The 26,180-nt window shown below is 50.5% G+C and overlaps 1 protein-coding gene and 1 long non-coding RNA gene across 10 annotated transcripts in view; one reads left to right on the top strand and one right to left on the bottom strand.

Moving 5' to 3' along the window:
* SNCAIP (synuclein alpha interacting protein) overlaps positions 1-26,180 on the bottom strand; it is a 167,794-nt gene that overhangs the window by 50,076 nt on the left and 91,538 nt on the right. For all 9 annotated transcript variants that reach the window (XM_051844129.3, XM_070076039.2, XM_051844130.3 and 6 more), the window contains exons 2-3: positions 22,998-23,100; positions 10,835-10,907 (exon numbers count right to left, since the gene is read on the bottom strand). In XM_051844129.3, the coding sequence (XP_051700089.3) occupies positions 10,835-10,907; positions 22,998-23,054 (130 nt within the window). In that variant the 5' untranslated portion in view covers positions 23,055-23,100. The remainder of the gene's footprint in view (positions 1-10,834; positions 10,908-22,997; positions 23,101-26,180) is intronic.
* On the top strand, positions 9,585-13,832 carry LOC149126020 (uncharacterized). The gene is made up of 3 exons (XR_016235224.1): positions 9,585-10,132; positions 10,591-10,693; positions 10,875-13,832. It is a non-coding gene; the product is annotated as an uncharacterized LOC149126020 (long non-coding RNA).

The raw sequence follows: 26,180 nt of genomic DNA, 5'->3' as shown, positions 1-26,180 counted from the left end.
AAGCAAAGGCGCTGGCCTGCGGCCGTGGCTTCCTCTTGGCAGCTGTGTCTGCCCCTGCAGGCTCCTGCCCTGGCTGAGCTCTGTCCTGGCTGGAGAGAAGACGGGCAGGTGCAGCGGAACAAAGCTACGCAGGGGAGCAGCACACAGGGCCGCTTTCCAGGGCCAGGGCGGACAGAGCTGCTGCGCCTCTGCTTTCAAGTGCAGGTGGGCACACTCCTCACTGGCCTCATCAGGAACACGGACAGAGACCAAATGCATTTCCAGAAGTCTGCAAAGTGTACGCGCTCTCTCTTTAAATGCTAGCCATTCTTGGTTTCTCTTCAACTTCTCTTCTTTCAGCACTTTGGTATTTATTGATTTTTGTTTTAGAGACGGGGGGGGTGCAGTTTAAGAGAAAGAGAGAGAGAAAGAATGGACCCGTCCGCTAAACAGCTGGGTGGGCAAGGTGCGAGCCAGGAGTCAGGAACTCAATTCAGGCCTCCAGGTGGCTGGCAGGGACCCAACCACTTAAGCTGTCACCTGCTGCCTCCCAAGGTTTGTATTAAGCAGGAAGCTGGAATTGGATGTGGAGCTGAGACTTGAACCTAGACACTCTGGTGTGGGCATCCCAAGCAGTACCTTAACTGCTGTACCCAATACACACCCAAAAGTGGTATCTCCTAACTGGCGTTCTCCTAAAATTCCTTCCACCTGACACTTTAAAATTGCTAATATGAGGGGTTTTTAAACAGCTCATGGAAAAGGTGTACTATGAAAAGACTTAGATGGTTTTTAAAATCTTTTGGACCAAAACAAGCTTATCTCTTATTTATCTGACAGGGAGAGAGAGACAGAGAGAGATATCTCCCACATGCTATGTTACTCCCCAAGTGTCTAGGGCTGGGCCAGGCCAAAGCAGGGAGCCAGCAACTCAATCCAGGTCTTCTAAGTCAACAGGAGGGGAACAGCCACTTGAGCGACCACTGCTGCCTGGCAGTCTGAATGTTGTGAGGAAGCTGGAATTGGGAGCAGAGCTGCAGCTGGGACCCAGGCACTCTGATATGGGATGTGGGCGTCTCAGGCTACGTCTTCACCCCAAGGTCAAAAGCGTGCCCCTAAATATATATCTTAGTTCCATCTTCAGTGAACTTTTTGAAGTCCCTCGTATATTTAAGTTTGTATTTCCAAACACAAGGCATGCATATGATTTTATTAAGAGATTTTCCCAATAACTCTGCAGGGCAGATGGGAAGTTCTCAAACGTTCTCACTTGAAAATAAACGAGGACTCAGGGAATCTTAAGTGTCACGTGGCCAGTGACACAGCACGCCGACTGCTCACAGAGAACTCAAGTTCCCAGACCCCAGCTCTCCACCTGGAACGCCAGAGGACCACTTCATCAAACCTAAATGATTCCGTGTCCATGCAACTCACATTTTCCCTATTTGGGTCATGCACAGGCGACAGAATCCCAGAAACAGTGACACAAACTCTTCAGGCTAATTGTAGGTTCACTTGAGTCTACATCCCCCACTGTGCTCTCTGCCTACCTTTTAGTAGTCATTTAGCATGAAGCTTCTGTTTGCAAGAAAATGGTTTTTGCTAATAACCTTTCTTAAAAACAATTCAGTAATAGAATGCCCCTATTCTGCCTAGCTTCTGTAGCACTGCGTTAGAGTCTCCTCAGCACTGAAGATCTGCTGTTCCAGCCAACAATTCCTTCAACGGGTTACACGCCATTCTCTTCCACACGCAAGCAAAAGATGCAGGAATAAAATAAGGCACACAGGCATGTGTCACAGACATCGTTAACCTGGAGAATGCTAAGTACTCTTAGAGGGTTCATTCATGCAGCAAACGCATGCTGGATGTCTTTCGATGCACAGGGCTCATGGGGTGCAGAGGTAAATGAAGCAGGCATAACCCCACCCAATCATGGAAGTGCAGGTAAACAAAAATACAAAGATGCACTGAGCTCCAAAGGAGACAAGTGCGGTGCTAGGAGAGGAGAGTGAGAAGCTGCCTCGAGGAGATGAGGTTTCAGCTAAGGCTGGGGGGATGAGAAGCCAGGTGGGTGAGGGTTGACGGGGGATATGTGAGAAGGGAAGCTGGTGGAGACAGGAGAAGGAAGCCCAAAGCAGGAGAGAATCTGCCAGGTTCCTGGGCTCTCAGCACCACGGCAGGGAGCACCAGGTGAGGGGGATCCCAGAAGGAGCAGGGGGAGGTTGTCAGGGTCCAGCCCAGGTCGGGAGCTTTCTGGTCACAACAAATCAGGCATCACGGGGAACTGAGAGTCCTCAGGTGGGCTGCTTCTAGGAGAGCATGAACCCCACGCATCAAGGCTCCACCAAGGACCTAATGCCGGGGCGCCCCTGCCTGGGGAGGGAGTGGGGGAATGGGTTTCAACCTGTGAATGCTGTCAAGTGAGCAGCACGAGGCTCTGCTATGGGCACAGAAGACTCGCTGACCTGGGGTTTGGAGGGACTGACATGAGCAGGAAGAGGGGGAATGCCTGGTTTAGCGACTGAGCGGAGGTCGCGGTAAGTGGAGTGCTGTTTACTGGGGTGTGCAGGTGTGGGGGGAGAAGCCAGCAGAAACATACAGGGGAGGGAGGGGGTTCCCAACATCCCTCTTCAGAATTCCAGGAGGCATCTCACGGATGAGTGGACATAATGGGCCATTCAAGAAGAGCTGGAGTGTGGCGAGATGAGCAGCTGCCTGAACAGGGCTAAGATTTCAACCAACAGATACAGAGAGACCGGCAGGAGGGAGGCGGGGTCCTGCTGAATGGTTAGTGCCGCTGGACTGTTCAAAGGTCATGGTGAGGAGGAGGAAGGCTTGCATAGGAGACTAAAGAGACAGCAGAGTGTCAGGAGAAAAATGAGGAGACAGCTGGGCTCACCAAGCCAGGAAAAGGAGTCGGTTTCCAGAAAGGGGCAGCCGTGGTCTCATGGGATGCTGAGGGCCAAGGAAGAATGGGTTTGACTACAGGGCAGTTGTGGTCTTCCCCAGAGGCAGAAGTCGTCCTGGACATGCGCAGGGGAGCAGGAGGAGCAGGACTGGTGGCGGGCTCCCCGTAACTCTCTGATGCACACTGGCTCTAAACGGGGCGGGGAGGAGCAGGGAGAGAGTGGGGCACTCGGAAGGGGCTTATTTGTCTTTTAAGATGGGAGGGAGGCCGGCGCCGCGGCTCACTAGGCTAATCCTCTGCCTAGCGGCGCTGGCACACCAGGTTCTAGTCCTGGTTGGGGCACCGGATTCTGTCCCGGTTGCCCCTCTTCCAGGCCAGCTCTCTGCTGTGGCCCGGGAGTGCAGTGGAGGATGGCCCAAGTGCTTGGGCCCTGCACCCCATGGGAGACCAGGATAAGCACCTGGCTCCTGCCTTCGGATCAGCGCGGTGTGCCGGCCGGGGCGGCCATTGGAGGGTGAACCAACGGCAAAAGGAAGACCTTTCTCTCTGTCTCTCTCTCTCACTGTCCACTCTGTCAAAAAAATAAATAAATAAATAAAAAGATGGGAGGGAGAGAGTGTTCATAGGACGAGGGTAACGGCCCCAGCTAGAAGACAGACTGGTGGTACAGATGAACCAAGAATAATGGAAGGACCACGGTGTCAAACCAACAAAGAGAAGCAAAACCCAGCCGCCTCTGTGTGCAATTACGAAACGAGGAAACTTGCCCCATCGAGGGAAACCACCGCCTGTTTTGAGCAGGAAGTGGCTGATCGGCCCTGCATTCCTGAAGAGACACCTGTGCTCCTCAGGGACAGTGGCCTTGCTCGGTGTCCCTCAAGCCTGAGCTGCACAGAGGACCACCCGCAGGGGGGGCTCAGCAACACGCAGGGTCTGACTGGGGCCTGCGGCGAGGCCTGTACATGCCCATCTCTCCCAAGCTCCCCGGTGATGCCGCTGAGCCAGTGCTGGCCCTGGACCACGCCGTGGAGAAGCAAGGGCCTGGGCGAGCAGCTGCGCCGGGAGGGCCTGGACTCTTGCACGCACTCGCACTTCTGCCCGGTGCTGGGAAGACAGCAGGAGGAAGCCTAGGGCAGGAGGAGGTGACTGGGCCACACAAGGCGATGGACTCTTGGCCCCGTGTTCCGCGCCTCCCCGCCCTGCCTCAGTGACGTCCCTCTCTGTCTTCACTTTGCCTTCCTTGCTGTAGCTTTCTCTGTACTCATGTCCACCAACAAGAGGATCTGGGGGAGATATCCATGTGCCTTAGCATCCAATAAAAATAAACTAAAACACAGGACAGGAGACGGTGATGCCCTCCCTGAGGGTTTTCCCCCGCAAACCCTGTCTCATGGCAGACTTTCTCAATTCCACTGCTGCTAACCTTTAGGAAACCAGGGTCCACGGCACTCACGTCTGTGGAGGAAGAGGAGGACTGCTCCAGGACAGAGGCGGGGTGCTCCCATGTCCTTTCCTGACTCTGGACGCAATCCAAGCTGGATTCCAGCCGTCCTATCACCCCTGCCCTCATCTCTGCTCCCACAAACTGACCCCCTCTAGCTCAGAAACATGAACCACGCGCCAGCGGCATCGAGACAAAGACGTCTCACGCTCTGGGCAGCGGGCCGGCTCTGCTTTCAGGGGTGGGCCCCGTGGTCCATGCACCATGGTGGCCACACACACTCTGTGGCAAGAGAGAGCGGCAGGCCACACAGCTGTCCTCACGCAGCATCACGCCTCGGGGGACAATGGTGAGATACACTGCCTCTGTTTCTAGTGGTAGGGCTAACTGCTTTTAACTTTCCAATTGTTAAGATGGCTTAGATCACCTTTATGATTTTGTCAAAGACAGACAAAAAATGACTTTTATTTGAGGAATGCTACCATCCATGAGTTTTACCATTTGTAAATGTTTACTGCAGTTAAACTGAGATTTTTGTCATAAATGTTATTCTGTTGAACTGTTCATTTTTCTCTTCTTTGCTTTTTCCCCCCTTTAATTGAGAGTCAAAGAGAGGAGGCAGAGCTCCTAGCCACTGGTGCACTCCCCGAATGCTTGCAATAGTTGGGGCTGAGCTGAAACCTGGGGCTTGGAACTCAGTCCCGGTCTCCTGTGTGAGGGACAGGAAGCCAACTACTAGAGCTATGATCTGCAGACTCCCAGGGCCAGCGTTAGCAGGAGTCAGGAGTCAGGAGCCGGGTATTGCACCCGGGGGCTTCAGTGTGGGATGTGAGTGTCTTAACCCCAGGCTACAACGTCTGTCCTGAGGCGTTTGTTTTCTTGATTGGGATCGCAGAGGATGGGTTTCCGTGTCCCTTGGAGCCCAGTGTATCCGACATCATGTGGAGTGGGTTAGTCTGCAGGCCTTTCCATTTAGACTGCCATTTTCATGCTGTTAGCATTAATCCTCAGTACAAATTGAAAACAGGAGGTTTATAATATTTACCATCATCAGCAATGATGTCAGGCATATCTAGAGGACAAATTCAATGCCTATTTATTATTTCAGGTGACGACTGAAATCCATGAAAATCTTAGAACGCCGTATGTTTTATTTTCATGGGTTAAGATTTGTTACGAAATTTGCATGCATAGGGTCTAGAGGTAGAGCAAATTTGCAATTTTTAAACATACACTCCAAATCACTTTTACCAGCTACTGTGTCTTAAAAACATCATTTCCTTTACTCATTGTTACGTAAGTATCATTTTCTATTACTCTGGTATTAAACTCTTCCAGAATCTGTTGGCAAATACATCACAGGGCCATTTATTACAGTGACAGAACTGAATTTCCTATCCTCAGCACATCTCAGCTCCCAGATGCAAAGCTGCATTAATATTTATTTGTCTCCTTTCGTGAGAAAATTAGACAATGAGCTTAGCAGACACACATTTTGAGAGATTCACAAGACATGTAAAGAACCATGAATTGAAATAAATGTGTATCTCAATGTCTAATTAATTAAAAAAACTGTAAGTCAATGAAATTGAATATGTTTTGATTTGAATACCATATGTCACCATCATGTATTTTTATCTGCATTTGGAGAAAAACACAGAGCAAGGTTAACGGTCATGTGTTGAGCTGTCCTTTTTCCCTACACGGGTAGCAGGGAATGCCTGCAAACCTTTAACTTGTAAGTGCAAGTTTTTCACGCCTCACTTCCTTTGCTGCTAATCCTCGCCCCGCACGACTGCCGCGTGTGGCTCCCGGGATCAACTCAGGAGTGGACTCAAGTTTACAGAGCAGGCTGCTGGCTCCAGGACTCTGAGGGGACTGCTGGGAGCCTCCCTTTCCTCATCCAGGGTCCTTCCCCGGGGGGTGAATCCGAGGACGAGTGAGCTGCTCGCAGAGGACCGGACACACGCCTGGCCCACTGGCCCCGAGCAGCGGCTCTGCAGCCTTGGTGCCGCGCAGCTCCGTTCACTGCGGGCCTCCCACGGGTACCTCTCACCCCCTCCCACCTCACAACCCGTAGATCCCATTCTCTCACGTTTGCTTCTGTTCAGAACCCCTTTTCTCACAAAAATTTGACTCTAAGTCACAGTGTGGTGTAGCTGATGGACAGCAGTTTAAGCTGTTATTCCTTTTGGAGGAAAACAGTGACTAGGGAATCAGCTCTTTGGCCGGGGACAGGGCCTGTGCATGGGCACTGGGGAAGTGGAAAAAGACGCATGGAGAATGTTCCTGGGCCTCTGAGGACAGCACCGTGCCTTCTGCTCCTGCCGGAGCCCACCGTGGAAGTGGCCAGGGAGCAGGGCTGCACGAGGGGCATCCTGGGCTCTCTGGGTAGCAGGAGTGGCTTCTCCTGCCCCTCCAGGAGAGGTGGAAAGCAGGCACAGAAAGGCAGGAAGGGCTTGGGGTGCCCCCTGGGGCTGTTCATGGTGCTGGCAGCTTCCAGCCAGAGCAGACGTGGCTCAGCCTTGGGTCCTGGTCGGGGGCGCTCCACTCGAGGTGGGCGCTGGTGAGCGGCACCACGACCACCACAGCCAGCCCGATAAGCAGGGCCGACACGGGCAGCTGGGACGGAAATGCTAACTCAGAAGGCCGCCCCAGGGGTGGATACTGCCCCCAAAATAGAGGGCGGCCTCACGTCCGGCAGGACTGCCCTTCTAGGGTTCCAAAGGAAGAACAGGATCCATGAGTGGACATTCCTGGGACACAGATTTGGGCCAAAGGAAAAAATGAGCCTCCCTGGATGGGCTGCGTCATGAGACTGTGTCCTCCCCAACACGGGGGTGGTGAGGTTCAGGCTGATGGCCTCTCAGTTGGGTAAGAAACATCCTCACAGAATGGGTCGCCTTTAGACCACATGGATTTCTGCCTCACGGAGAATGTTCTATTTGTAAATAACAAACTGTTTTCTTCTGCAAATAAATTTATATAGTAACAGCAAAAAAATTTTTAAAAGTATGGGAACAGCCATACTCTCATTACCCACATTCATTGGTCGTGAATGTTTTCCACAAGGCCTTATCACTTGCACTCTGCACCTGCTATTTCTCTCAGGCCAGATGACTTTTCAGGCCCCTCCTCTACCTGAGAGTTAGGACTCTGCAGGGTGAGGCTTCCGGCCGGGTGCTGGTTGAGTATCTGTCATCTGAAAGCCTGAAACCCCAAGTGCCTCAGCTTGGTGCGTAAGAAGTTTCAGATTTGGGAACATTCGGGATTTCCAGTTAGAGATGCTCAACCGGCAAAGTCTATGCACAAACAGTCCAAACCTCGGAAACCTGGAACACTCTGGCGTCCCAAGCATTTTGGATAAGGGATAATCAACCTGCACCAGGATTTCAGGAAGACCAGACAGCTGGGGACGGAGCCACTCCCTGGAGGGTGTGGAGGCTGACGCGACCGTCTCCCCAGCCTCACCTCCTACGCTCTGGTTTTGCTTGCCTTGATGTGGCTGCACTGACTTGCTTTTCTCCCTCATGCTTGCTACACTCATTCCTGGCTCAGGGACTCTGCTATTTCCTCTGCCTTTGGTCAACTTCGCCAGGTTTCACGTGGCTGAGTCCTTCTAACCTTCCCCAAGCCCTGAGTCTCTCTCCTTGCCCACCTCCCTTGGCTTACCGGATCACACTGGCCGCCGCCACCCCTGATCGCTCCCTGCGACTGTGCACTGCTGAGTCTGCCTGCCTCTGGACTGCCACCCCCATTAACATACAACAGGGTCCCAGAGAACGGGGGCCCTGTCTCACGTGTCTCTACCTCGTACTCAGGGCCCGGGTCAGAGAAACACTAAGTATTTGCTGACTTAACAAATGAAGAGAACAGATGAGAACATCTGGTCAAAGACTTGGGGACACAAGCATGGACGCTGACACTGGCCAACCTGAGAGCAATGTCCCCTACAGAGCTCAACGGGAGTGCCTGCTGCGTGACGGGAGACCCAGGAGGCGGCTCCCAGGAAGGTGCCCATGCCAAACGGGTCGTGGACTCTGCTCAGAGGTCCCAGTGCCTCCTGCTCCCATCTGCAAAAGCACGGGAATTTTTCAGCACGCCTGAAGCCAACTCCCGTGACAGCATCAGGGAGCTATTTCTCCATCTGGACGCCCACGGAACTGAAGGAGAACGCCTCCCTTCTCCCAAACCTGCACCATGCCCAGGTTTCTTTCCTAAGAAGCCACTCTACAACCCTGCCACCCACGGGGGTGCTTCCTAGCCCTCTTTTCTCCAGCATCACTCTCAATCCACAGAATGCAGTTCTCTGACTCCCTGTGGCCCGCGCACGTGGTGCCGCCCGGAGTCGGTCTTTCCCGTGGGGTCGGACGGTCACCGGGCTCTGCTCTGGGTCAAGTCTGAAAGCTTCTGGACTTGAAACTCAGTCACAAACAACAGAATCTAACCCCACTTCCTGCAGAAGTGCACAGAAGTCGGAAGACCTGAGTATGATGGAATGAACTGATTCACTGAACTTGATAAGTAAGAGTTGCTATTTTATAGAGAAGAGAAATTGACTATTTAAAGAGAGAAAGTGCTGACTTTCAAAGTTTTAAAAAGATACTATCCTAACATTAATTTATTGCCACTAGGTACGGCCATCTGAGAAGCAGCAGAAGTCACAGAGGGGACAGAATCCAGAGACAGGTATCCTGGGGTCTGAACCTCTGCTCTGTGATTTAATTCCTGTCTGACTCAGGCAACGTATTTCCAGGGCTTATAGGCGTGACAAGCACATTAAGCTCCACTGAAATAGGTGCTACTGACTTTTTCTGTCTTGCCCAGACCTTCAAACAAAGAAAAATAAAATCGTATTTCTGAAAAGCACCATCAAATGCACCATCTAACTTTGATCCTCATGCTAGCCTGGTGACAGTGGAACAAGGTTCATCTTGAATTTTCACGGTCATTGGTCACAGCTCAAGGCCGTGTAGCTGCTAAGTGGCTGGACTCTAACTTGCATGCAGGTCCATGGATCCTGAGGCTGTGCCTAGACCCCAGGCTGCTGCTGTGTCCCTGACACACTCCCCGGTTCCAATGCCATTTAGGGAGATACAGCCCTACAAGATAGATAGCTACAACCCTCTTTCAGCCCTACCAGAAACAGGACTAGTTTTGAAATGAAAAGCAGGGGAAAAAAAAAAAAAAATGAAGGCAAATGAAATCTTTTTTTTTTTTTTTTTTTTTTTGCAGGCAGAGTGGACAGTGAGAGAGAGAGAGAACAAGGTCTTCCTTTGCCGTTGGTTCACCCTCCAATGGCCGCCGTGGCTGGTGCGCTGCAGCTGGCGCACCGCGCGGACCCGAAGGCAGGAGCCAGGTGCTTTTCCTGGTCTCCCATGGGGTGCAGGGCCCGGGCGACCGGGACAGAATCCGGCACCCCGACTGGGACTAGAACCCGGTGTGCCGGCGCCGCTAGGTGGAGGATTAGCCTAGTGAGCCGCAGTGCCGGCCTGGGATGTTTCTAACCCATGCATGAAAGCAGTACTTTCCCTCTTTCAAAACAAAAACAAAAACAAAACAAAAAAAACACAGAGCGAAGCACCCCTTTCTCCTCTGAGCAAGCTGTCTCCAGAAAACAAACATCCCAGGGCAAAGGAACTGAGCTCCAGAGTTCTCTGCACTGGCCAGGCGGGGAGGACTGCACAGGTGGGGCCGACGCATTTCACCTAACGGGAGTTCAAGTTAAGCCTCTTCACCTGCAGGTCTCAGGATTCTGGTTCCTATCAGAGAAGGCCCCGCTCCAACAGGCAAGGCTAAAGGTCAGAGTGATGACCGGGGGGATCGGTATCATTTCCATCAATATCCTTTTTTTTTTTTTTTCAATTCTGCCTGTCACAGAGAGAAAGGCAGAGATTTACTTTGATTTAGAGAGGAGTTAAAAGAAACCCGACTGTATTTTTTCTTTTGGGTTGGGAGGAGGGGGGTGCATGGAGGAGAGGCCGGCCAGCTGGTTTCCATCTATGCGCCATAATTCTCTGTTTAGTTTACACTATTAAACTCCAAAGCTTGGCTTTCATCTTCACTGCTACAGTCGGCCTTATTGCGGATTTGACCGTGCCCATCCCTGATAGGGTTTCAGGCCCTGGTGAAGCCCCACCCGCTGCGCTGGTCCTTGCTGTATGGGCCACCACGCAGCCAGAATTTTTTTTCCCACTGACGCCTGCATCATCACGCTTTCTCACCCATGGCTTCTGCCCCCACTGCTGCATATGTGTAGTCTGGAGATGCCGCGATGATCTCCCGTGTTTATTGTACACAGCGAGTCCTCGTTAAGGCCTCACTGTCCACTCGTCCCCTCTCGAGTGACCTGTCAGTTGAAGGTGAGGTGTGAGCCGAGAGGGCCAGAGGGGAACAGAGGCTGGGCAGCAGGAGCAGCGGGCGGGGGCAGGCCGCTCCCCTGTTCAGGAGCCCTGTGCGGAGAGTGGGGCGGAGGAGGGGGAGAGCTGAGGCATGGGACTTACCTGATCTGTCTTCGTTTTGTGAATCGCATCTTCGGCACAGTTCTGGGATGGTCTTGAGCGACGTGACTGAATACTGGATGGGAAGCCAGAGGAGAAAAGGTGTAAAACGGCAGTTCACAATGACAGCACTCATTCAAATCGGCCGGAGAAACAAAGCACGAGAGAGGATACGAGGGCGCGTCATATTCAGCAACTCTGCTGGATCTGCCCTGGATGCGCTGCGAGGAGACCTGGCGGCCCCCCCAGCTCCACCCACAGGTGCCCCAGCAGATGCAGAGTGAGAAGAGCGCTGGGCAGCCCTTCCTTGACCGTTACGGTGGGTTGAGGCCGGCAGATCCTCCTTGCTCCAGCACTTCTGCCACCGTGGAAGGCGAGGCAACGCCTGACCTTGGGAGTTTCCAGCAGACAGCCCTCAGGTTTGCACTCTGAATCCCAGGGGTCAGCTCATGTGTGAAAAGTGACAGAGGAGCACAGGGACACCCAGCTCCGGCAACACCCACGGCCGCCTGCAGACAGATGTAGAGTGGACTATGCAGAAGACCCTCCGCTAGCCACCTGTCCCCAGTTTTATGTAATCCTCATGGGAAAACCAGGGTTACATCATAAAAGGCGAGAAAAGTGCGATGCTGTGTTTGCAAGCTCATCTGTCTGACATAGAGATGAGCTCAAAAGACTTCACCTTCGAGGCTCAGCCAAGTACCAATCTGAGCCGCCCATCAGGATAACAAATTATGACCTAAGGGAGAATGAATTCGGGGGAGCTAAAGCAAATGCAAAATCAATAGCTATGATTCATGGGGACTGTGTTGGATGCCAATCAATCTTTCTATAGAGAAGTATATTTTAAACAAAATAAATACGATGAACTCTTTCATCAAAGGCTGAGCCAGAAACTGTCTCCAACCACACGTCTACTTTAATCCCTGAAATGCTACTTCCTAGATATATCTCTTGCTCTATAACTCTAGGAATGATGCTCTTATGTAATGAGCGTGTATCATGCATCAGTTCCCTACTGCAAAATTTTGAGGAATTGAGAAGGAAAAAATCAGCTAATCTAATGGGAAACCTGGTCATGAACAACTTACTAGGTTCGTTCTATACTGCAGGTGAGGGATGCGTAATCAGAACTCAGCTTTCAGTAAGAAGCTACTTTGGGGAGCCTGTTGTTGACGGATGAAGCAATACTACATCGCGGCCCAAGTGCTTTCCACACGCTCACAGGAAGCAAAGCCCAGGGAGGGGCTGTTGTAGCTACTGTCAGTGTGCCAAGTGCATGTCACACACAAATTAAATCTCCAGTACCTCCAAGTGAAAAATGAAATCTCAGATGACTAATTAGAGACACAGGGCTTACCTGTCTGATGCAATCCCACCCTGTTTATGTGGGCCATCTCCTGAGGCTGCAGGTGCTTTAGCGAGAAGTAAGCCTCAAGGCACTTCTCTTTCTACAGTATGTTCTTTGGGTGACAGGTCACACAGGGACAGAAGGCATCTTTCTTGGTATTAATCAGGTAGCTTATGTGTCTGGCCAAGTATCAGCTCTCCAAGGAATCAGTAGCTTCTTGGGACCAGCTGGTACAGGTTAAATAATTATACTGAATATAATTCAATTAAAAGCGGGCCTTGCGTTTTGGTTGCCAAGCGCCTATGAAATACCCTTCAGCAAGTCTCACCCTCTCTCCTTTTTTTTTCCCAACCAAAGCAAAATTTCAAAATGTGGAAATTTAAGGCATTGTGTTTTTATAATTATGTTTATGACTATTATTACTTTTAAAGATTTATTCATTTATTTTAAAGGTGGAGTTACAGAGGCAGAGAAAGAGAGAAGAGTCTTCCATCCTCTGGTTCATTCCCCAAATGGGTACAATGGCCAGAGCTGTGCTGATCCAAAGCCAGGAGCCAGGAGCTTCTTCCAGGTCTCCCACATAGGTTCAGGGGACCAAGCACTTGGGCCATCTTCTACTGCTTTCTCAGACCATAGCAGGGAGCTAGATCAGAAGAGAGGCAGCTGGGCCTGGAACCGGCACCCATGTGGGATGCCAGCACTGTAGGCAGCAGCTCTACCCACTAGGCCACAGCACCAGTCCTGGCACTGTGTATTAATGTAATAGAGAAGTTCAGTGAAGTTTGATCTCAGCCATAAATGGTATTCATCATTACAGTGAGAGAAGTGGCTGTCTGCATTCCCAGGCATGCATCTTTACTCCCACCCCAAAGTCACACACATCAGAATCTCACATTTATTAGCCATGGCTTCAATCTTCCCTTTTGATTTCCAAGGCCTATTGTGTGCAGCAAGTTTTACTTTGATGAGGTTCAAGTCTGCGCAGCACAGGCTGCCTGGCCAGTGTGGGAGCTGAGGCACAGGGAGAGACTAGCCTAGGTAAGCATCACTCACTGCTCCACCTGAAATCACGCATAGTAGCTCTGCCTCTCTACCCAGCACTGCAGCAAGTCCTACCCTTTAATTCTTCAGGAATAATAATGTTGAAAAATGGCCATGTGCTGCTCCTGGGAACAAAAATAAAAAGTACAGCAATCTCAGAAGAGGATGATGTGTTGGCCAGCAACTGAAAAACAGCAGTAACTGGGCTGGTGCTGTGGTGCAGTGCATTAAGTCAAAGCCTACAGCACCGGCATCCCATATGGGCAGCAGTTCAACTCCCAGCTGCTCCACCTCCAATCCAGTTCCCTGCTAATGGGCATGGGAAAAGCCATGGAAGATAGCCCAAGTGCTTGGGCTCCTGTCACCTATGTGAGAGACCTGGATGAAGCTCTTGGCTGCAGGCTTCAGGCTGGCCCCGTCTTGGCTGATGCAGCCATTTGGAAGATGAACCAGCAGATGGAAGACCTCCCTCTCTGTGTATGTGTGTGTTTCCTTCCTCCCTCTCTCTGTCTTTCTCTGTCTGTCTCTGCTTCTCTCTCTGTGTAACTCCGTCTTTCAAGTAAATAAATCTTTGAAAAAAGTGGGAGTAACTTTAGGGGTGTACAGAATGCTAGATGGAGAAGTGACTCCAATCTACACGGTGAACAAATCCATCAGGACGCTGAGGGAGTCAGGCTGTGCGTTTGCTGCACAGCAAACATGGCTGTTTAGGGGAACAGCATGTTTAAAGGGGCGCTGCAAAGACGGTTAAGCTGAGATGCGAAGAACCGCACAGGAAACACAGTTCACACAGCCGACGTGAAAAAATGCTTTCCTGTTTGCAAATGCGGGAAGGAGGAAGTGGCCCAAGACCTCTCCCCTTGAAGACTGCACTGTCCACCAGCTGGAAGCTGGACGCGAGGCTTCCCCAGCCGGCACCCCAGCTCGTAGGACAGATGGCCTTTTATGAGGGGCTGTCACGTCGCCAACCCGCCTCACTCAGGACAATGGCCAGCTCCCAAGGCAGTAACTACGGTCACCGGTCACCGTCAGAAACTCCAACGCACCCTCCTGCCTCTTGACCCCTGGCCCAAGCTTTTGCAGCTGGTTCCCTTGATTCCTGTTATCCCTGGGCGAGGAGAGCGCAGACGGGGCTTGCACGTAGGTGACAAGCACTGTGTTTCCTACCAAGCTCGCCTTACTTTTACACCTTTTCTAGAATCCTTCCAGAGGTTATGCTCTGTACAAACAACCTGATGTTCCCGATGTCTCCTCTACCTCTCCTCCGTGTCTGAAGAAAAGTCTCTGCCAAAGGGGCTGCTCCTGCTTCTTCAGGTCTCTGTGCACCTGAAGTCCAGTTCGCCTTCTGTTCCTTCAGTCCGGGGCCCCTGGCCCACAACACCTTCTTCAAGCTGTGCAAATGCCACAGCCGCACAAGGCCAGCTCGCGTCCTCCTTCCCTTTTCGGCCCTTGGTAAATCCCTGCCCTGCTTTGTGCACTGCTGCTTCCTTTCTGTAAGTGTTGGCTTCCACAGGCTCTTGAGGGAAAAGATGCTATCTCCTACTTGTACTTGTGCCTTGCACACAGGGCCTGGTTAAGTGTTTGAAAGTAATACCAAGAAATGCATACATTTTACTAATCCCCAGGCATAATGTTATACATGTTCAAAGAAGCTCCTTCAAGTTGAGCTGCTAAGTGGGGATTTCCCCCAAGCCTTCATGCTGGAGACAGATTAACATCGTCCTAAATGCAAAGGTGACCACGGTGTGCCTCTGCTTCAAATCATTCAGCGGCCCCACAAAGACTTCGCAGCTTAGCGTGGCCCTCAAAGCCTCATCCTTCACCACTGTCCACTTCTTCTTGGACTGTGGAACTATCACAGTTCTTATGGTTCTCCTACCTACAGTGCTGCCTGTCTCCACTGTAACGCACATGATTCCATCTTCCTGGAATGTCACTCTGTCCATCTCACTAGGCAAACCTCTTTGAATTGATGGAGCTTTGCATGGCAGTAATTTCCACAGGATCTTCTCCTACTGTCCCAGTGAAGCAGCACCTGCTTCCAAAGTGTGGTCTGTGGACCAGTGGGTCAACCGTTGCCCAGGCACTCCGCAGGAATTCACACACACAGGATCCATGCATCCACCTATCAGATCAGAAGCCTAGTGATGTCTGCCACAGCCATGCAGGTGGCTCTGCCGCTCCGTGGGGTCTAAGACCCACCACTCCACATTATTTCTCTAGCCTAGGCAGGTGTCCATCACAAGTGCGTCACCCACATGTTGACATAACTGTTTTGTCTGTTTCCTCAGGATGTGGGTAACTTTTCCTTTCTGCAAGATTGGAAGCACTTATTAAACAGAATCAAATGAATTCCCTCTAGGAAGCCCACCATGTTAGTGGCAGTAATAATACTGACAGCAATTAATATTTGGCATTAACTTTCTTAGAAAAGTCCACTATTACAAGTTTAGCAATGTAATCATAGGATATTCTTTAAAAATAATCTTAATACATTGATGGCACAAATGCCAGCTGATATCCTAGCCTTTTGTATAAAGGAAAAAGGACGTGGAGCCAGGAGACCTGGATTCAAGTCACAGCGCTGACATTTCACTCTGTGGTTCTATACGACAGATCCTTCCACGCCTGGGGGCTCAGCTTGCTTATCTGTAGCACACAGACAAGGACGTAACACAACGCAAATGAACTCATGTGCAACGTGCACAGTGCTGTGAAGGGCGTGTGCCTCCTCTCTAACCTGCTCTCCAGGTGTGACCACAGCCCTCCCCTCCGCATTTCATTCCTGTAACATTAAGCTCAGCAGGTCAAGATGTGAGGACAGTGCAGAAGCAGAGCAGAGGGACTGAGCTGGAGAGAAAAGGAAGGCTCGGAGGGAAGCTCAGCCCAGCCCAGCCCAGCAGTTACTCAACCTTTCTCTGCCCTTCTTCACCTGAGAGAGTTTGTGGCCAAGAGCTGACATTGTCAACTTAGCGTCAGCCACCACACGGAGCTGATGTCACGCAAGAGAACCCCACACATGCCTGCCCATTCCACCCACGGGATTCCTGAGGACGGTGTGTGACTGCTACACTGACCACCCTAGATCTCGTGCAAGACTGAAAAGCTTTGGTCTTTATTCCTGAAAATCGGAGCCAGCCGGGCGAAGCAGCAGACATTACTCAAATGGTAATGAGCCACAGAAAATCAAAGAACCAGCGGCCCAATCACTTTTTCAAGCTAGAGACGCAGTCAGTCATCCAAACAGCGATGGTGAAACTCAAAAAGTTCTCACAGAGCCTTCCAAAATTCAGGCAGGCATCTTAATAGGCACACAACAAAAACACTGACAGTAATCTGTACGAGCAAAGACACGCCGCTGAAGCGAGGTTTGCAGAATATGGTATTTTTCTGGAATTTTGTCCTGCTCTCCCACGGCTGACCCCACAGCTGTCTCAGTGCCACGCCCTGTACAGCACATGGTACCCCACTGCCCCTGCTCAGAGCAAGTGGTACTAAGAGTCCACTCCTGGCCACAGCCTCTGCTGTGCTCGGGTGTCCTCTTCCTGTGGTATCATCTCTCCTCCTCCTCAGTCATTCTCTAAACACTGGCTGTCCCCCACGGTCAGGTACAAATAGACAAGGACCTGGCCACCCCAGGACACTTGGTCTCCCGGATTAAACAGGGCCTCCTTGTTCTCACGTTCAATGGCCATCTGATTTCAAAAAGCACTTCTGCTTCCTGACCACTGGGTCTGCCTCCTCCCCATGCCGTGGCCCAGCAGGGTCCTCCCCAACACCCCACAGTATGTTACAGTCCCTGGGGCGGCTGTACTGGAACCCCCCAGGGGGCAGTTTCCAACCGGCATCTTTACAAAATGAGCCGTCACTGTCAATCACTCCCTTTTTCTTGGGTGCAAGAAAAGGCAACAAGTGCAACAACACAAACTCCCACCAACAACAGAAAGAATAAACAATGTATTCCATCTTCACAAAATGAAACAATACTCACCAATAAAAGAATGAATTACTGATCGGAGCAACAATGTGGATGAGTGTTAAAAACGCTACACTGGGAGCAGGTGTCTAGCCATCCCCAGGATGCCCACGTGCTACATCTGAGTGCCTGGGCTGGATTCCCGCTCTGGCTCCTCACTGCAGCTTCCTACGAAAGCAGACCCTAGGATGCAGCTCAAGCAGTTGGGTTCCCGTCACCCACAATGGAAATACACCTGGAATTCTTTCTCCAGGCTCCTGGTACCTTAAATACCTCAAGCCTGCTCTGTTTCCCACCTAAAATGAGGGCAAAGCTGTGTTCTCCCATCCCCACCCACTGCCTGGGTCCACTTGATAGGCTCACCATCTCCTTTTTCAAAATCTCCCACTGGGGCCAGCACTGTGGTATAGTAGGTTTAACCTCCACCTGTGGCACCAGCATCCCATATGGGTGCCAGTTCACGTCTCAGCTGCTCCACTTCCAATCCAGATCTATGCTAATGGCCTGCGAGGGCAGTGGATGATGACCCAAGTGCTTGGGCCCCTGCATCCATGTGGGAGACCTGGAAGAAGTTCCTGGCTCCTGGCTTTGGGTTGGTCCAGCTCTGGCAGTTGCGGCCATTTGGGGAGTGAACCAGTGGATGGAAGACCTCTCTCACTGTCTCTCCCTCTCTGTCTGTAACTCTACCTCTCAAATAAATAGACACACCTTTAAAAAAAAAAAAAGATCAACCACTGCTGTGAACGGGCCTTTGTCCAGGAAGTGCCTGCAGACTGGACTGAATAGAGGCGGTGCCCACAAAGGCGAGGGGGAGCAGGGACTGTGGTGAAAGTGACGGCTGGCTGAGGGCTGGAAAGGGTGAGAGGTCACTCGAACTGATGGGCGTTTGCCGGGAGCATTTATTTTTCTCCCAGACAGTGGGTCAAGCATCTTAGGAAAGTGAACCCACATAATGCGGTGCTATCGCTCTAGGCCGCTGGCGGACAGTGAAGCAGGACATTTAGTTATGGTGATCTCATGGGACCTGCACAGAAAGTGGCTGCACATCTGCCAACAGATGTCAGCTTTCAGTAGAGCTGCAGAGTGGGACAGAAAGGAACAGAGATTCCCAGACAGAGCAGAAGGGCACTGCTGACTTCTGTGCGTGTGTGTGCATGTCCCTGTGCATATCACGGCATGCACATACACACATATGTTGATGCATGTGTGTGTTTCCATAATTAAGATACACAAATGCTCAGGTTTTCTCCATACAGTCCATGGCAATAAGTACAGATGATTGCTATCGCTGTACAGATGAGAAAGCTGATGCATGAGGAAACCTCAAAAAGGTCAAGGATAATTGAATCAAGACATTTTGGTGCCAAAAGAATTAAAATCCACACATCGTTAGTAATATGTATTTCTCCTGAATTTTTAAAGACCTCCTCTTATGTATGGATCTTAAAATGTTTCTGCACCAAAAAATCATCTTTTAATACCATTCCCACCAACTTTTTGAAGAACCCTCATAGAATAAAATCAATATCTGCTTCAGTTCTCTTCAGCTGGTTCTACATTTTTATAATACATATCAACCCCTCTAATTTACAAAAAGTGGTTACTGCATGTCAGCACCAGCTGGGGATGGGGGGTGCTGGCTGGTCCAGGGACACTTCTACTCAATTATGTGGCAAGGGTAACACGGTCACCCCTACAGTCTTGGGTCCTGCCCTGCCAATCATCCACCTATGACCTCGTGTGCCAGTCATAATGCTCTCTACACCTCAGCTCTCTCATCTGCCAAATGGGCAGACAACTGAGGCTGCCTGGCAGGGCTGGGCGAGCCGTGGCCGACAGTGGATGAGAGCACAGCTCCTCCGCACACTCACGCGTCAGCTCCAGCTGTGTTCAGGTCTGCATAGCACACGGCTTCTGAGAACAGCAAACTGGCCTCTATTAATAAAATAAAGGCACCAGGGCTCCTAAAAACTCCAGAGGGCCTTTGCTTTCAGACAGTGGGGCTTGGCTCCAACAGGAGAGGAGAGGAACCCGTGAACCCTCCGCAGGGACAGTGAGGGCCCACTCTGAGGCTGTGTGCGTGTGTGTACGCACACATCACCATCTCTGCCTCCAAGATCTGCAGCGAGTGCACAGTGCACTGAACTCTCACGTGGCACGCGTACAAGAATGCATGGTTTAAGCCCTGCATTTCGCTAAGGATGCACATTAGTTTTGAGTCTGGGAAACTTCAAACTACTTCGATTGCCTTCTGTGTTTTGTCTCGTTAGGTAGAGGCGAAAAAGTTCCAGTTCTTTCTCTGGGCCAACATACAGCGTGTGTTTTAATCAAAACAAGAAGCAGGCTGTGAACAGAGGGGAAAACCGGGGAGCAAAAAGCCCGGGTGACAGAACAGCACTGCTGAGGCCGAGCAGGAGGGGGCTCTGACATGGGCACCCGGCCTGCAAGCAGCTTCTGCGAATGCGGGTGCTCTTCCCACCCCACCTGCTGATGAACCAGGGATGAGGCTTACAGGCTGCCAGGGGAAGAGCTTCACAGAATCCCAAAAAATGCAAGCACCGTCTTGGGAAACTACGTTTCTTTATACGTCAGTGAAGGATCACAAGGAAAACGTCTTCATTTTGCAGCTTTAGCATTTAGTATAATCTCCACTCACTCCTCAAAGAAGCCGTTAACATTCATTGTTCCTAAACAGCCAGAGTATCGTCAGTTCAGAATGTAAGAGGTGATCTCTGATTCTTTCTCCATGAAAATATTAAATGAGAACAACACAGTTCTGGCATGTTTAAGGTACTAAACCCAGAGCAAACAGAGCTCTGATAAAATAATCTACTGTGCTGTAGATGAGTAAAAATAAACTTAAAAGGTAGAGTCTTTAGTCTCCAGTGAATCAGGGCTTCTCATTCTCAAAACTGCTGACATGTGAGGTCAGGTAATTCCTTTCATAGGAGACTGTCCAGTGCACTGTGTGACACCGACAAGCATCCCCCATCTCCACCCATGAGATGCCAGTAGCACTTGCCCAAGTATGACAATTAAAACTGTCACCTGCTACTGGCCGTAGTTCCTGGAGAAGACAGAGAGGGGCTACCGTCCCTGACATGCACCACTGCAACAAACCAGATCTCCCTTAGAGAGGCAGCAGTGTACGGTAGCTAAAGATGGATACTCTTTTTTTTTTTTTTAAGTTTATTTTTATTCATCTGAAAGGCAGAGCAAAAGAGAGAGAGAGACAGAGACCTACACAGATCTTCCACCCATTGGTTCACTCTTCAACTGCTTGCAACAGCTGGGGCTGGACTACACTGAATCCAGGAACCAGGGGCAGGAACTCTGGGTATGCCATGTGGGTGATGGGGACTCAAGTACTTGGGCCATCATCTGCTGCCTCCCAGGGTATGCATTAGCAGGAAAGTAGATCAGAAGTAGGGGCAGGACTTAAACCAGGGCACTCTGATATGGAATGCAGGGGTCCCAAGCAGTGGCTGACCCTACTGCACCATAACGCCCTCCCCTAAAAGTGATTACTCCTGCACACAGAGTGTTCCTGATCCATTGGCTGACTCTGGACACTATCTAAGGTCTTCATTCCTCAGACTCCTCATCTGTAAAGTGAAGACGATAATGGCGCCCTCTCCATGGGACTATTGTGAGCATTAAAGAAGGTAACACCTATCCCAGTAACTGTCGGCCATTATTATATGTGTTATCAGTCCCATACAATTTCAAAACCCGACTTAAACTTAAACGCAGGCTAAAGATACAAAGAGTAGAAGCATATTTAAGGGGGAAGTTTGGGTACAGTTACAGTTACAGATGGATATCTTTATTTATATTTCAAAGTGGTCAAGTTATAGAGCTTCAACTATTGCATAATCCTGTAGGCTACTTTGCTAAACAGCCTCAGTTATTGCTTCGCATATTTTATTATCTTTCAAGTGGAGATTCCTAATTCATCAAAATTATGGGCTTCTGCCAGATGATTCTTCTGTAAATACAACTGCTCTGCTGTGTCTGAAAAAAGAAAGCTTGACACCATGCCTGGTCTTTTCCCTCGAGGTCTTTCTTCACCATTGGTCATATAAATATTATTGTATTATTCGTTGAAATAATAACAGAAGCTACCATTTTTAAGAGCAACTTGCTGTGTGCCAAGCTAAGTGTTTCATGTGGCTGATTTCACTCAGGCCTCAAAACAATGATGTGGGTATCTGGGAGAGGTGAAGTTCACGTTCCCAAACACTTGCCAGGTAAAGGCCAGAGCAAAACAGGGGCCCAAGTTGGCTGCCTTCAAGGTCTTTGCTCTTGAAACACGACTTCATTATAAAAGTCAGAGAGCAACCACACAACTTCCAATCTTAACACAAATTTTCCTTTCCATATCACCTTCCTTCCTACCTACGTCCTCCACGCTATCACTTTCCTTGCTTTTCCCCAGTCAGGTCAAAACACCCTGTGAAAAATGCCCATAAAAACCACACTCTGGCTCTGGGCACACTAAAGTCAAGCTCACTGAATGAGAGAGCAAGAGACAGACACTGCAGGATGGAAGATCTCCTCACACTGGTTCTAAGAAGAACTGAAAAAATTGTCTGGAAACTGAAATAGGAAAAGGTGGTGCTGAAACCTCATCCAAAAGAGCATGTGACGTTTTCGGGTGTGATGATCATCCTATTTTAATTCGAGTAGGAGCAGAGGAATGAAGCTGCCTCCAGAGGCTGTTTCCACTGGTGACCCCAACCTCCGGGCCGCGAGACACAAATGAGAGAGAGGGTACGGACGGTGAGCTTGGAGGTCCTGGTGAGCTCAGGCACAGGCATCCACCTCGTGCTGTGGGGGCTCTCAAGGCTGCCGTATGGCAGAAGTGGCCACGTGGCCCAGCGGGGGTCACAGGAGGCTCTGAGGGAGGGGCTGGCAGACAACCACTGAGAGCAGCCCTGCGCTAGCCTGGAGGCAGCAGCATGTTCTGGGCGTCCTGAACTCACACTCACCAGCCCACAGTTTTACAGGATTTCACCTGGTCAACACCAGATCCTTCCTCAGCTATCCTGACAGTGTCCAGTCTGTGCTCTGCTACCCACGCTGACGAGGAGGGCCTTACTAACAACTGCCAACAGGGCTGTCCTTCTGTCTGTCCTCATGAATTTCAGAATGCAGCCTTTGGAACAGCCAGCCATCTAAGAGGACTGGAAATTATCATTCTAATAATTATACCCATAATTAACCTTATCAAAGTACCTACCACATAAAGGCACATTATAAATGGACTCAATAATTTTGACAATACTTGAACAGATTAAGAATGGCAGGCAAGGTAAGGTCAAGTGCTTTGCCTTCCCAAACTCATCCACTTAAGGAAGACTCACTTCTTGGTCTAGGAGACCCCCAAAATCACAGGATTTCTGCTGTCAATTTGTTTTATTTTAAAATGTATTTATCTGAAATGCAGAGAGCACCAGACAGATAAAGAGAGCGCTATTTTTTCCACTGGTTCACTCCCCAAATGTCCCAGGGCTGAGCTGGGTGCTGGGAACTGGGAACTCAATATAGGCCTCCCACATGGGTGGCCACCACTGCCACCCCCTGAGGTCTGCATTAGCCAGAAGCTGGAGTCAGGAGCCAGCACTGGGCATCCAACCCAGGCATTCTGATCTCAACCAGTATCTTAACCACGATGCCAAACGCCTGCCATGCTGTCAGCTTCTTACATGGCTGGAAGTGTTGAAGACACACAGACTGCCGTAGTGAAAGTAGCCATGAAGTTGAAGACAGAATAGTTTGCAAGCAGTACTACTTACAGATATGTCATCGCTGAAGTCTATTTCATCCAAATCAAGGTATTCAGGGGCTTCCATTATTCTTCTTTGCACATTTTGAGTACGGTCAAATACTTACAAACTCCTGGACAAAACAAAAGCAGAAAAGGCAAGAAGGTCAGCTGTCTCATAACCCACGGTAACATTTATGTCTAAACAGACCAAGGGGGAGGGGCACCAGGTGCAGGTGCTGCCTTGCAGCCCACTTCCCCTCGTCACTGCCCCTACCTGCTTGCTCTCCAGTGAGCACCACAGCCCCTACTTGATCTGTTCACCCTTGTCCCTGCCAGACAGTAGCTTGGTCAGAATTTCCCCCCGCGGTGACTGCGGGGACTCATCCCAGTCCATACCCAGCCTTCGCGCCACCCTGGGAAAAAGCAGGGGCTTCGGAGATGGGCAGCCAGCCCGGCCACCCCAGAAAAACCCTATTCACATACTTCCTGCAGGAACACTGTTGGAGGCTGTGCATGGCGCAATGAGTACTGGGACTCCACAGTCATAACACAAGCACAAAACAGACACCAACGAACCCAGAATAAAGAACATTTTAGAATTCGCACTGTAACCTCCATCCCACCCTCCAAGCAAAGAACGAAAAAGGATCTAAGTCTAGATCTAAGCCACGGAGTTATCCGAGTGTCCTCTGCTTCAGACAGCTTTGCCTGACTGTGCCCCAGAATGTCCTGTGCATTCTTCCAGGTAAGACCCACTGCCTCCCACCACGTTTTCCTGTCACTGATCATCACCCCCACTGCCAGGGACACCCACAGATGTCAAGAACAGAAACACAACTCCTGGCAGCACCCCAATGTGCACATATCTTCCACTGAGCCAACGCTCAGACGTCGATAGACCATTCCATCTCCCGCCACTTGTCTTTTCTGTAAGAGTTGTCTTAAATACCCAGACATGAGTATCAGAAATAATTCACTTCGCCCTCTCTTCTGGTTCTATAACCACAGTGTGCTTGCAGAACTCTAAGGAGCTTATTAATGAAAAGTCAAAGTTCATCCAGGCTGAGAAAAATGGGCTTCCCAATAAAAGATCAGGAGTATGGAAGATCCTGTCTTTTACAAGGAAATTCTTATTCTAAGATATCACTTTTGTATATTATAGAAAACAAATAATGAAAAAGTCCTCATACCTGAGACCCATCTGACTTAATCCTCCATGTTTCTTCTCTTTCCCTTTCCACATGCATACACCATGTTTACAGTTTTAACTACAGAGGGTACAGAAGCCACCCAGGAAGGATTAGGATGTTACTCCATGCTTAAGTGAGACGACCCAGTTGGAATAAGCAGAAGTGCTGAGGGACAGACATTTGGCCCAGTGGTTAAGACGTCACCTGGGACACCTGCATCCCACACTGGAGTGCTGGATAAAAATCTCGGTTCTGCTTACAGTTCCAGCTTCCTGCTGATGCGCACCCTGGAGGCAACAGGTGATGGCTCAAGGACGTGGGTCTTGGCCACCCCCAAGGGAGATGTGGATTGAATTCCTGGCTCCTGGCTCCTGGCTTCAGCCTGGCCGAGTCCTGCCTATTGGAGGTGTTTAGGTTGTGAACCGGAATATGGGAAATCTTTCTATGACTGTCCCTGTCTTTCAAGTAAAATGAAACAGAATAAATTAGAAAGTTCTTCTAAAATCACAGTAAAGTTTAAAAAGAAAAAAAAATCAATGTGACTTGTAAAAAATATTTAAAACTGGGATTTACACCAATTACAGAAATCTAAAAATGAGTTCAAGCAAATTTTTGTGTACAAGAATTGATTTATTTTCCTCAAATCCTCAGAGTGTTTCAGAGGAAAACACAGGCACTCATACTTGCAAGTTATTTTCAAGAACTTTCTTGTCCTTTCTGGTGAATTCTGGGACAACCCAACCCTCTGGCTTCCAGGTTGTCTGCGATCAGACTTTTCCAGCCCAACTTCTTTCCCCCATCTGTCCCCCACTGTGGGCTGCTCATCTCCAGACCCCGTCCCCACGGCCTTGATGCCCGACACACAGGACGCTGGGTGTCCGGCTGGGGTGCAGCACTTGAACACGGAAATACAAAGAAACCAAGCAGAAAGCATGCATAAGCTGCTGTCCCAGTTGGTCTCTAAATAAGTGGAAATACAAAACGAAGCATGAGGTTATTTCAGTGAGCTTGTGGGAAAGTGGAATTATGAGACAAGGCACATTTTCTGTGAGCTTTCTGAAGACTCCTCCTAGCAAATGCAGATGGACACAGCTCAACTGAGCAAATGAACAGAAGATCACTGAACCTGGCTGAGCTGCCGCGGCGACAGAGCGCTCAGCATCCAACGGGCACCCCAGGGAACACGGCTCACAGATGACACACGTGACGGTGAAGCGGGCAGGCCTTGCATGTGCACTCAGACGAGAGGTGGGGCTCTCTCCAGGCCAGGTCAGGGGGGCCAGGACCGTCGCAGCCACTGCTGGGAGGCCCAGGCACAGCTCCTGTCTGTCCTAGTGGGCTGGATAACCCCACCCAGAAGCAGGGCATCCGCGGCTTCCCTTCCCTCCTTCGGAGGCCTCCAGACTCAGCCCTGGTTTGCAGCCTAGACCCAGTTCCTCTGTCTGACTTCAGTGCTCCCCTCCCAAGGAGCACTTGCACAGAGTTCATTTCTTGCTGGTGCCTGCAAACCCCCCAGGATCCACTAACCCCAGCGTCCTTCCCAGGAAAGCGTACAATGGCCAATGCCCCTCTCTCCTTCCTTACCTGCCTTGCCCTGGAGCTCCGGGCATCCCTGAGCATGCACCCAGGAAGGGACAAGCCCGACCAGGGCAGCTGCCACGAGGAACAATCAGAAAGATGGAGCCCGAGCTTTTCTCACCGGCTCTTCTGCCCCTCCCGCCACGCCACCCAGGGAACCTAGGAGCCGCTGCAGAACAAGGCTGCCCGGCAGCTCCAGGGGGCACCCACAGGAGGCCCACGAGGCCAGTCTGGCCCTAGCTCTGGGCTGAAAACATCAAGTCGGTTGCCATCCTGTAGGCTTTGGAGGATTTCATATAAAAATATGGATTTCCGGTTTCATTTACAAAATATCCAAAGCTCTGGCAACACACGCCCTCCTCTCCCACCCACGGCAACACCAGCTGGAGCTGAACAGCTGGGCCTCCCACCTGGCTCATGGCTGGGCCCAGGCTGCTGCACCC

This window comes from Oryctolagus cuniculus, chromosome 6 (genome assembly GCF_051225735.1).
Source record: "Oryctolagus cuniculus isolate XC-2025 breed Fujian yellow rabbit chromosome 6, ASM5122573v1, whole genome shotgun sequence".
Taxonomy (NCBI): Eukaryota; Metazoa; Chordata; class Mammalia; order Lagomorpha; family Leporidae; genus Oryctolagus; species Oryctolagus cuniculus.
This window is presented reverse-complemented; position numbering and strand designations above follow the sequence as displayed.